This window comes from Oncorhynchus keta, chromosome 10 (genome assembly GCF_023373465.1).
Source record: "Oncorhynchus keta strain PuntledgeMale-10-30-2019 chromosome 10, Oket_V2, whole genome shotgun sequence".
Taxonomy (NCBI): Eukaryota; Metazoa; Chordata; class Actinopteri; order Salmoniformes; family Salmonidae; genus Oncorhynchus; species Oncorhynchus keta.
The window spans coordinates 607,539-621,026 of NC_068430.1; the positions used below are offsets into that span (position 1 = coordinate 607,539).

The window sequence follows — 13,488 nt, forward strand, 5'->3', positions numbered from 1 at the left end:
CTAATGAACACACTCCCGTTGCGCAAGTCGGCGACGTCTAATGAACACACTCCCGTTGCGCAAGTCGGCGACGTCTAATGAACACACTCCCGTTGCGCAAGTCGGCGACGTCTAATGAACACACTCCCGTTGCGCAAGTCGGCGACGTCTAATGAACACACTCCCGTTGCGCAAGTCGGCGACGTCTAATGAACACACTCCCGTTGCGCAAGTCGGCGTCGCCTAATGAACACACTCCCCCTTGCGCAAGTCGGAGCAGGACAAGCCTAATGAACACACTGCCGTTGCGCAAGTCGGCGTCGCCTAATGAACACACTCCCTATGTGACTGATGACTGCAGGAGTCGGACAAGACCCCCTCTATGCCTGATGATGAACACAAGACTCCCTATTGACTGATGAATGTGCAGGAGCAGGACAATGAACACACTCCCGATGACTGCAGGAGCAGGACAAGACCCCCTCTAATGAACACACTCCCGTTGAATGCAGGACAAGAGTCAAGGCGTCCCCTAATGAACACACTGGGATGAATGCAGGAGCAGGACGACCCCTAACTGAACACACTGCCGGAGCAGGACAAGACCCCGTCGTGACTGAATGAACACACTCCCTCTATGTTGACTGCAAGAATGCAGGAGCGTCGCCCCCTCTATGAACACACTGGGATGAATGCCGTTGCAGCAAGTCAGCGTTGACTAATGAACACACTCCCCTCTTGATGAATGCGCAAGTCGGCGACGCAGGAGCAATGAACACACCCCCTATGTGACTGCGCAAGTCAGCGTCGTCTAATGAACACACTCCCGGAGCAGGACAAGTCCCCGTCGCCTGAATGAACACACTCCCCTATGCGCAAGTCGGCGGACAAGCCCCCTATAATGAACACACTGCCGGAGCAGGACAGTCCATCAGCCTACTGGTCAGGACACAGTATGTTAAATGTGACATTTTCTTAGATTGACCGTATTAAATTAATCATTGTAATCTCGGACAGGACATTGATGTCAGAGCATGTCTACCTACCTACCCTCCCTCTATGTGACTGATGACTGCAGGAGCCGGACAAGACTCCCTCTATGTGACTGATGACTGGGATGAATGCAGGAGCAGGACAAGACCCCCTCTGTGACTGTGACTGATGAATGCAGGAACAGGACAAGACCCCCTCTATGTGACTGATGACTGCAGGAGCAGGACAAGACCCCCTCTATGTGACTGATGACTGCAGGAGCAGGACAAGACCCCCTCTATGTGACTGATGACTGCAGGAACAGGACAAGACCCCCTCTATCTATGTGACTGATGACTGCAGGAGCAGGACAAGACCCCCTCTATGTGACTGATGAATGCAGGAGCAGGACAAGACCCCCTCTATGTGACTGATGAATGCAGGAGCAGGACAAGACCCCCTCTATGTGACTGATGAATGCAGGAGCAGGACAAGACCCCATCTATGTGACTGATGAATGCAGGAGCAGGACAAGACCCCCTCTATGTGACTGATGAATGCAGGAGCAGGACAAGACCACCTCTATGTGACTGATGACTGCAGGAGCAGGACAAGACCCCTCTATGTGACTGATGACTGCAGGAGCAGGACAAGACCCCCTCTATGTGACTGATGACTGCAGGAGCAGGACAAGACCCCCTCTATGTGACTGCAGATGACTGCAGGAGCAGGACAAGACCCCCTCTATGTGACAGATGACTGCAGGAGCAGGACAAGACCCCCTCTATGTGACTGATGAATGCAGGAGCAGGACAAGACCCCCTCTATGTGACTGATGACTGCAGGAGCAGGACAAGACCCCTCTATGTGACTGATGACTGCAGGAGCAGGACAAGACCCCCTCTATGTGACTGATGACTGCAGGAGCAGGACAAGACCCCCTCTATGTGACAGATGACTGCAGGAGCAGGACAAGACCCCCTCTATGTGACTGATGACTGCAGGAGCAGGACAAGACCCCCTCTATGTGACTGATGAATGCAGGAGCAGGACAAGACCCCCTCTATGTGACTGATGACTGCAGGAGCAGGACAAGACCCCCTCTATGTGACTGATGACTGCAGGAGCAGGACAAGACCCCCTCTATGTGACTGATGACTGCAGGAGCAGGACAAGACCCCCTCTATGTGACTGATGACTGGGATGAATGCAGGAGCAGGACAAGACCCCCTCTAAGTGACTGATGACTGGGATGAATGCAGGAGCAGGACAAGACCCCCTCTATGTGACTGATGACTGGGATGAATGCAGGAGCAGGACAAGACCCCCTCTAACTGTGACTGATGACTGGGATGAATGCAGGAGCAGGACAAGACCCCCCTCTATGTGACTGATGAATGCAGGAGCAGGACAAGACCCCCTCTACTGTGACTGATGACTGGACTGATGAATGCAGGAGCAGGACAAGACCCCCTCTCTATGTGACTGATGAATGCATGAATGCAGAGCAGGACAAGACCCCCTCTATGTGACTGATGACTGGGATGAATGCAGGAGCAGGACAAGACCCCTCTATGTGACTGATGACTGCAGGAGCAGGACAAGACCCCCTCTATGTGACTGATGACTGCAGGAGCAGGACAAGACCCCCTCTATGTGACTGATGAATGCAGGAGCAGGACAAGACCCCCTCTATGTGACTGATGACTGCAGGAGCAGGACAAGACCCCCTCTATGTGACTGATGACTGCAGGAGCAGGACAAGACCCCCTCTATGTGACTGATGAATGCAGGAGCAGGACAAGACCCCCTCTATGTGACTGATGACTGCAGGAGCAGGACAAGACCCCCTCTATGTGACTGATGAATGCAGGAGCAGGACAAGACCCCCTCTATGTGACTGATGACTGGGATGAATGCAGGAGCAGGACAAGACCCCCTCTGACTGTGACTGAGGACTGGGATGACTGGGATGAATGCAGGAGCAGGACAAGACCCCTCTATGTGACTGATGACTGCAGGAGCAGGACAAGAGCAGGACCCCTCTATGTGACTGATGACTGCCCCTCTATGTGACTGATGACTGCAGGAGCAGGACAAGACCCCCTCTATGTGACTGATGACTGCAGGAGCAGGACAAGACCCCCTCTATGTGACAGATGACTGCAGGAGCAGGACAAGACCCCCTCTATGTGACTGATGACTGCAGGAGCAGGACAAGACCCCCTCTATGTGACAGATGACTGCAGGAGCAGGACAAGACCCCCTCTATGTGACTGATGACTGCAGGAGCAGGACAAGACCCCCTCTATGTGACTGATGACTGCAGGAGCAGGACAAGACCCCCTCTATGTGACTGATGACTGCAGGAGCAGGACAAGACCCCCTCTATGTGACTGGGATGAATGCATGACAGGACAAGACCCCTCATGTGACTGCTGATAGGCCCATCTGGCTGATATGAGGGTCAGGACATGCTTCATGATAGTGACTATGAAGCAGACATAATACTTCTATGTGACTAGACTGTTATGACTGCAAAGAGGACATAATACTTCATGATAGTGTCATAAAGAGACATAATACTTCATGATAGTGTCATAGGAGAGACATAATACTTCATGATAGTGTCATGACAAGAGACAAGACCCCCTACTTCATGATGAGTGCAGGAAGAGACATAATACCCCCTCATGATAGTGTCATAAAGAGACATAATACTTCATGATAGTGTCATAGAGAGACATAATACTTCATGATAGTGACATAAAGAGACACAATACTTCATGATAGTGTTATAGACATAATACCCCATGATGACTGTTGATGCAGGAGCATAATACTTCATAATAGTGACTTATGCAGGAGCAGGACAAGACCCCCTCATGATGACTGTGAATGCAGGAGCAGGAATACTTCATGATAGTGTGATGCAGACATAATACTTCATGATAGTGTGAATGCAGACATAATACCCCCTCATGATAGTGACTCATAGACATAATACTTCATGATAGTGTCATGCAGGACATACAAGACCCCCTCATGATAGTGTCATAGACATAATACTGCATGATAGTGACAAGACATAATACTTCATGATAGTGTTAGCAGGACAAATACTTCTATGATGAGTGATGAATGCAGAGCAGGACATACTTCATGATAGTGTTATGCAGGAGCATAATACCCCATGAGTGTTATGCAGGAGCATAATACTTCATGATAGATGTTATAGACAGGACAAGACCCCCCCTAATACTTCATGATGAGTGATGATAGACAGGAATACCCCCTCATGATAGTGTTATAGACAGGAAAGACTTCATGATAGACTGTTATGCAGGAGCATAATACCCCCTCTATGATAGTGATATGCAGACATAATACCCCTCATGATACTGTGACTCAGACATACTACTTCATGATAGTGTCAGGACATAATACTTCATGATAGTGTCAGGACATAATACTTCATGATAGTGTCAGGAGCATAATACTTCATGATAGTGTTATAGACATAATACTTCATGATAGTGTCATAAAGAGACATAATACTTCATGATAGTGTTATAGACATAATACTTCATGATAGATGTTATAGACATAATACTTCATGATAGTGTTATAGACATAAAGACTTCATGATAGTGTTATAGACATAATACTTCATGATAGTGTTATAGACATATAATACTTCATGATAGTGTTATAGACAGAGACTGATGAATGCAGGACAAGACCCCTCTATGTGACCAGGACAAGACCCCCTATATAATACTTCATGATAGTGTTAGACATAATACTTCATGATAGTGATTGCAGGAGCATAATACTTCATGATAGTGTTGCAGGACATAATACTTCATGATAGTGTTAGACATAATACTTCATGATAGTGACTGATGAATGCAGGAGCATACATACTTCATGATAGTGTTATGCAGGAGAGGACATAATACTTCATGATAGTGACTATAAAGAGACATAATACTTCATGATAGTGAATGCAGGAGCATACATAATACCCCCTCAAGATAGTGTTAGACATAATACCCCTCATGATAGTGATATAAGGAGCAGGACATAATACTTCATGATAGTGTTATAAAGAGACATAATACTTCATGATGAGTGTTATAGACATAATACTTCATGATAGTGTTATAAAGAGACATAATACTTCATGATAGTGTTATAGACATAATACTTCATGATAGTGTTATAAAGAGACATAATACTTCATGATAGTGTTATAAGAGACATAATACTTCATGATAGTGTTATAAAGAGGACATAATACTATGATAATGTTATGATAATGTTTGATAGACATAATACTTCATGATAGTGTTATAGACATAATACTTCATGATAGTGTTATAGACATAATACTTCATGATAGTGTTATAGACATAATACTTCATGATAGTGTTATAGACATAATACTTCATGATAGTGTTATAGACATAATACTTCATGATAGTGTTAGACATAATACTTCATGATAGTGTTAGACATAATACTTCATGATAGTGTTAGACATAATACTTCATGATAGTGTTAGACATAATACTTCATGATAGTGTTAGACATAATACTTCATGATAGTGTTAGACATAATACTTCATGATAGTGTTATAGACATAATACTTCATGATAGTGTTATAGACATAATACTTCATGATAGTGTTATAGACATAATACTTCATGATAGTGTTATAGACATAATACTTCATGATAGTGTTATAGACATAATACTTCATGATAGTGTTATAGACATAATACTTCATGATAGTGTTATAGACATAATACTTCATGATAGTGTTATAGACATAATACTTCATGATAGTGTTATAGACATAATACTTCATGATAGTGTTATAGACATAATACTTCATGATAGTGTTATAGACATAATACTTCATGATAGTGTTATAGACATAATACTTCATGATAGTGTTATAAAGAGACATAATACTTCATGATAGTGTTATAAAGAGACATAATACTTCATGATAGTGTTATAGACATAATACTTCATGATAGTGTTAGACATAATACTTCATGATAGTGTCAGACATAATACTTCATGATAGTGTCAGACATAATACTTCATGATAGTGTCAGACATAATACTTCATGATAGTGTCAGACATAATACTTCATGATAGTGTCAGACATAATACTTCATGATAGTGTCATAAAGAGACATAATACTTCATGGATAGTGTTATAAAGAGACATAATACTTCATGATAGTGTTATAGACATAATACTTCATGATAGTGTTATAGACATAATACTTCATGATAGTGTTAGACATAATACTTCATGATAGTGTTATAGACATAATACTTCATGATAGTGTTATAGACATAATACTTCATGATAGTGTTATAAAGAGACATAATACTTCATGATAGTGTTAGACATAATACTTCATGATAGTGTTATAAAGAGACATAATACTTCATGATAGTGTTATAAAGAGACATAATACTTCATGATAGTGTTATAGACATAATACTTCATGATAGTGTTATAAAGAGACATAATACTTCATGATAGTGTTATAAAGAGACATAATACTTCATGATAATGTTATAGACATAATACTTCATGATAATGTTATAGACATAATACTTCATGATAGTGTTATAGACATAATACTTCATGATAGTGTTATAGACATAATACTTCATGATAGTGTTATAGACATAATACTTCATGATAGTGTTATAGACATAATACTTCATGATAGTGTTATAGACATAATACTTCATGATAGTGTTATAAAGAGACATAATACTTCATGATAGTGTTATAAATAATACTTCATGAGACATAATACTTCATGATAGTGTTATAGACATAATACTTCATGATAGTGTTAGACATAATACTTCAAGATAGTGTTAGACATAATACTTCATGATAGTGTCAGACATAATACTTCATGATAGTGTTAGACATAATACTTCATGATAGTGTTATAGACATAATACTTCATGATAGTGTTATAGACATAATACTTCATGATAGTGTTATAGACATAATACTTCATGATAGTGTTATAGACATAATACTTCATGATAGTGTTATAGACATAATACTTCATGATAGTGTTATAGACATAATACTTCATGATAGTGTTATAGACATAATACTTCATGATAGTGTTATAGACATAATACTTCATGATAGTGTTATAGACATAATACTTCATGATAGTGTTATAGACATAATACTTCATGATAGTGTTATAGACATAATACTTCATGATAGTGTTATAAAGAGACATAATACTTCATGATAGTGTTATAAAGAGACATAATACTTCATGATAGTGTTAGACATAATACTTCATGATAGTGTTATAAAGAGACATAATACTTCATGATAGTGTTATAGACATAATACTTCATGATAGTGTTAGACATAATACTTCATGATAGTGTCAGACATAATACTTCATGATAGTGTTATAGACATAATACTTCATGATAGTGTTAGACATAATACTTCATGATAGTGTTAGACATAATACTTCATGATAGTGTTATAGACATAATACTTCATGATAGTGTTATAGACATAATACTTCATGATAGTGTTATAGACATAATACTTCATGATAGTGTTAGACATAATACTTCATGATAGTGTTATAGACATAATACTTCATGATAGTGTTATAGACATAATACTTCATGATAGTGTTAGACATAATACTTCATGATAGTGTTAGACATAATACTTCATGATAGTGTTATAGACATAATACTTCATGATAGTGTTATAGACATAATACTTCATGATAGTGTTATAAAGAGACATAATACTTCATGATAGTGTTATAAAGAGACATAATACTTCATGATAGTGTTATAAAGAGACATAATACTTCATGATAGTGTTATAGACATAATACTTCATGATAGTGTTATAGACATAATACTTCATGATAGTGTTAGACATAATACTTCATGATAGTGTTATAGACATAATACTTCATGATAGTGTTATAGACATAATACTTCATGATAGTGTTATAAAGAGACATAATACTTCATGATAGTGTTAGACATAATACTTCATGATAGTGTTAGACATAATACTTCATGATAGTGTTAGACATAATACTTCATGATAGTGTTATAAAGAGACATAATACTTCATGATAATGTTATAAAGAGACATAATACTTCATGATAGTGTTATAGACATAATACTTCATGATAGTGTTATAAAGAGACATAATACTTCATGATAGTGTTATAAAGAGACATAATACTTAATGATAGTGTTATAAAGAGACATAATACTTCATGATAGTGTTATAGACATAATACTTCATGATAGTGTTATAAAGAGACATAATACTTCATGATAGTGTTATAGACATAATACTTCATGATAGTGTTATAAAGAGACATAATACTTCATGATAGTGTTATAGACATAATACTTCATGATAGTGTTATAGACATAATACTTCATGATAGTGTTATAGACATAATACTTCATGATAGTGTTATAGACATAATACTTCATGATAGTGTTATAGACATAATACTTCATGATAGTGTTATAGACATAATACTTCATGATAGTGTTATAGACATAATACTTCATGATAGTGTTATAGACATAATACTTCATGATAGTGTTATAAAGAGACATAATACTTCATGATAGTGTTATAAAGAGACATAATACTTCATGATAGTGTTATAAAGAGACATAATACTTCATGATAGTGTTATAAAGAGACATAATACTTCATGATAGTGTTATAAAGAGACATAATACTTAATGATAGTGTTATAAAGAGACATAATACTTCATGATAGTGTTATAAAGAGACATAATACTTCATGATAGTGTTATAAAGAGACATAATACTTCATGATAGTGTTATAAAGAGACATAATACTTCATGATAGTGTTATAGACATAATACTTCATGATAGTGTTATAGACATAATACTTCATGATAGTGTTATAGACATAATACTTCATGATAGTGTTATAGACATAATACTTCATGATAGTGTTATAGACATAATACTTCATGATAGTGTTATAGACATAATACTTCATGATAGTGTTATAGACATAATACTTCATGATAGTGTTATAGACATAATACTTCATGATAGTGTTATAAAGAGACATAATACTTCATGATAGTGTTATAAAGAGACATAATACTTCATGATAGTGTTATAGACATAATACTTCATGATAGTGTTATAGACATAATACTTCATGATAGTGTTATAGACATAATACTTCATGATAGTGTTATAAAGAGACACAATACTTCATGATAATGTTATAAAGAGACATAATTCTTCATGATAGTGTTATAAAGAGACATAATACTTCATGATAATGTTATAAAGAGACATAATTCTTCATGATAGTGTTATAAAGAGACATAATACTTCATGATAGTGTTATAAAGAGACATAATACTTCATGATAGTGTTATAAAGAGACATAATACTTCATGGTAGTGTTATACAGTATATTTTCTACAAGTTATTTAACATAACAATAAATGACTAAAGACTTCATGACAACAAATGACTTAAGAAACAACAAACGTTGAAACGAAAGGAACCTTCTTGGCAGGGAAAACACATTTTAATAAATGTTGGTTTGGACACTTATGGCAGGTGTCATAACCAGCCATAAACTAACAAAATGTCACATGTGTAAATATACATCCGAGTGTTGTGACAACAGTTATGACAGTGTCATAACATGCTATGACGCTGGGGGTTGAGTGTTACATCTATATATGCATGTCAATATAGCATTAGTACGATATCTAAAAAATATATATAATTTAAATAGGATATTGCTGTTAAGCATTTTCTATCTATTTTAAAATAGTTCTCTTTCTTTGTATTTATACTGTACACACACACACACACACACACCTGTTATATCTTATGTTTCAAAGCGCGCATCAAAAATGGCCCCCTATTCTCTAGATAAGGCACTACAGCGTCAAAAAGCAGAGCACTATATAGGGAACAGGGTTCCAATTTCAGAGACACATGTTGGTGAATCCAGTCATTCTGACAAAGTTAATAATCAGATCAGTGGTTTGCTTCTCCATCCGCCTGGATCTGTCCTGAAACGGTCTGTCTAGTGCTCTACGGGCCCTGGCCACTAGTGTCCTGTAGTCAATAGGGGCCCTGGCCACTAGTGTCCTGTAGTCAATAGGGGGCCCTGGCCACTAGTGTCCTGTAGTCAATAGGGGGCCCTGGCCACTAGTGTCCTGTAGTCAATAGGGGGCCCTGGCCACTAGTGTCCTGTAGTCAATAGGGGGCCCCGGCCACTAGTGTCCTGTAGTCAATAGGGGGCCCCGGCCACTAGTGTCCTGTAGTCAATAGGGGGCCCTGGCCACTAGTGTCCTGTGGTTAATAGGGGCCCTGGCCACTAGTGTCCTGCAGTGCTCTAGTGTCCTGTGCCCTGGCCACTAGTGTCCTGTAGTCAATAGGGGGCCCTGGCCACTAGTGTCCTGTAGTCAATAGGGGGCCCTGGCCACTAGTGTCCTGTAGTCAATAGGGGGCCCTGGCCACTAGTGTCCTGTAGTCAATAGGGGGCCCTGGCCACTAGTGTCCTGTAGTCAATAGGGGGCCCTGGCCACTAGTGTCCTGTAGTCAATAGGGGGCCCTGGCCACTAGTGTCCTGTAGTCAATAGGGGGCCCTGGCCACTAGTGTCCTGTAGTCAATAGGGGGCCCCGGCCACTAGTGTCCTGTAGTCAATAGGGGGCCCTGGCCACTAGTGTCCTGTAGTGAATAGGGGGCCCTGGCCACTAGTGTCCTGTAGTGAATAGGGGGCCCTGGCCACTAGTGTCCTGTAGTGAATAGGGGGCCCTGGCCACTAGTGTCCTGTAGTGAATAGGGGGCCCTGGCCACTAGTGTCCTGTAGTGAATAGGGGGCCCTGGCCACTAGTGTCCTGTAGTGAATAGGGGGCCCTGGCCACTAGTGTCCTGTAGTGAATAGGGGGCCCTGGCCACTAGTGTCCTGTAGTGAATGTGGCCACTAGTGTCCTGTAGTGAATAGGGGGCCCTGGCCACTAGTGTCCTGTGGTTAATAGGGGGCCCTGGCCACTAGTGTCCTGTAGTGAATAGGGGGCCCTGGCCACTAGTGTCCTGTAGTCAATAGGGGGCCCTGGCCACTAGTGTCCTGTAGTGAATAGGGGGCCTTGGCCACTAGTGTCCTGTAGTGAATAGGGGGCCTTGGCCACTAGTGTCCTGTAGTGAATAGGGGGCCCTGGCCACTAGTGTCCTGTAGTGAATAGGGGGCCTTGGCCACTAGTGTCCTGTAGTGAATAGGGGGCCTTGGCCACTAGTGTCCTGTAGTGAATAGGGGGCCCTGGCCACTAGTGTCCTGTAGTGAATAGGGGGCCCTGGCCACTAGTGTCCTGTAGTGAATAGGGGGCCCTGGCCACTAGTGTCCTGTAGTGAATAGGGGGCCTTGGCCACTAGTGTCCTGTAGTCAATAGGGGGCCCTGGCCACTAGTGTCCTGTAGTGAATAGGGGGCCTTGGCCACTAGTGTCCTGTAGTGAATAGGGGGCCTTGGCCACTAGTGTCCTGTAGTGAATAGGGGGCCATTGAAGACAGTTCTGCTGTTACAGCCCACGCAAACGCAGAGACCCCCGCCCCATCCAGGCAAGCCCATGACACGGGCAAACCCATGACCCAGGGACCCCCGCCCAGGCAAACCCATGACCCAGGGACCCCCGCCCAGGCAAACCCATGACCCAGAGACCCCCGCCCAGGCAAACCCATGACCCAGAGACCTCCACCCAGGCAAACCCATGACCCCCGCCCAGGCAAACCCATGACCCAGGGACCCCCGCCCAGGCAAACCCATGACCCAGGCAAACCCATGGCCCAGGCAAACCCATGACCCAGAGACCCCCACCCAGGCAAAACCATGACCCAGGGACCCCCCACCCAGACAAACCCATGACCCAGGGACTCCCGCCCAGGCAAACCCATGACCCAGAGAGCCCCGCCCAGACAAACCCATGACCCAGGGACCCCCGCCCAGGCAAACCCATGACCCAGGGACCCCGCCCAGGCAAAACCATGACCCAGAGACCCCCGCCCAGGCAAACCCATGACCCAGGGACCCCCGCCCAGGCAAACCCATGACCCAGGGACCCCCCCCCAGGCAAACCCATGACCCAGGGACCCCCCACCCGGGCAAACCCATGACCCAGGGACCCCCGCCCAGGCAAACCGGCGACAAAAGGGACCCCCATCATATGTTAGCAAAAACATTGAAAAGTCACGTCTTGTATCATCACGTAAATAATAAATAGCAAGCAGAAGTAAAAACAACATTTGAAAATTAATAGATTTGGTAGACCGTTCAAAATAATGAAACTATCTACATTTAATTGCAAGAGGACGTGTAAACTAACAGTCTATTGACTTTAGTCGTCAGATTAACAGGAACAGCTAGCATACCAACTGTTCCTGTCACGCTAGTTAGCATTGACTTGTGAAACGACCTCTGACCTCCTTCATACTGGCAGCAGAGACAAACATGGTATCCTGGATGGTATTCTGTTGCAACTCAGCGGTAGTCATAAAATCATTTAATTAGTTAGCATTGACTTGTGAAACGACCTCTGACCTTCATACTGGCAGCAGAGACAAACATGGTATCCTGGATGGTATTCTGTTGCAACTAGCGGTAGTCATAAAATCATTTTTTTACCAGGTCTAGAAAACCAAAAACATATGCCATACTATGTTTCGTTTTTAAAGAGAAAACACAAATCTAAAATAAGGATAAGTTTCTCAGTTCATTCAAATCATTATTTCAGTTCCACAGCAGCAGTTGGTCTGGGGGTACGAGGTGGGGGTTAGGGTCCGGGTACAGGGGAGGGGGTAACAGCCAGACAGCACAAGGCGAGGCAGCGGAGGGAGTTGCTATACAGCATGGAACACCAGAGTACAATCCTCTCCGTCTCTGTCCCGGCCCAGGAACAGGCTCTGATTGGCCAGTTCCTCCAGGTTGTCTAGTTCCTGGTTGTTGGGCTGTGTCCTCCTCAGGTAGTGGTTGACTATCTTGGAGTCCAGTCTGCTCTGGTGAGAGATGCTCTCGTAGGGTTTAGGGTCCAGGTCTAGGATGGACACGGAGCATGTGAAACGAGGCTTCGAAGTCTGGATCTCCAGGCTCTGGTCTAACCTACACGGACGAAACATACCGGAAAAGCTTCAATTTGTAAAGTATCGTTTTAACTTTTAAAAAGTAGACAGACACTAGCAACAAGCACAAGGTCAGCTAGAGAGCAGTGCCCCAAGAGCACATGGTTGGACAATACTAATATATATAATATAAATATAAAGGTGTCTGGGTGTAGGTGCAGGGTGTTGTTCCAGCCCAGCAGTAAGAGTTCTCTCACCCGTCGTCTTCACCACAGGTTGCTATGGCGACCATGATGGAGCAGTCCTTGGCTGTCATGGCAACTCTGTACTGGTGGACCTGATGG

General features: G+C 42.0%; 1 protein-coding gene across 1 annotated transcript in view; it reads right to left on the reverse strand.

Moving 5' to 3' along the window:
* Window positions 1–12,342: 12,342 nt before the first annotated feature.
* The window catches only part of LOC118379714 (inositol-pentakisphosphate 2-kinase-like), a 35,634-nt gene continuing 34,488 nt past the window's right edge, over window positions 12,343–13,488 (reverse strand). Inside the window, exons 13-14 of the mRNA XM_052526159.1 lie at window positions 13,402–13,481; window positions 12,343–13,184 (exon numbers count right to left, since the gene is read on the reverse strand). Coding sequence (XP_052382119.1) covers window positions 12,926–13,184; window positions 13,402–13,481 — 339 coding nt within the window. The 3' untranslated portion in view covers window positions 12,343–12,925. The remainder of the gene's footprint in view (window positions 13,185–13,401; window positions 13,482–13,488) is intronic.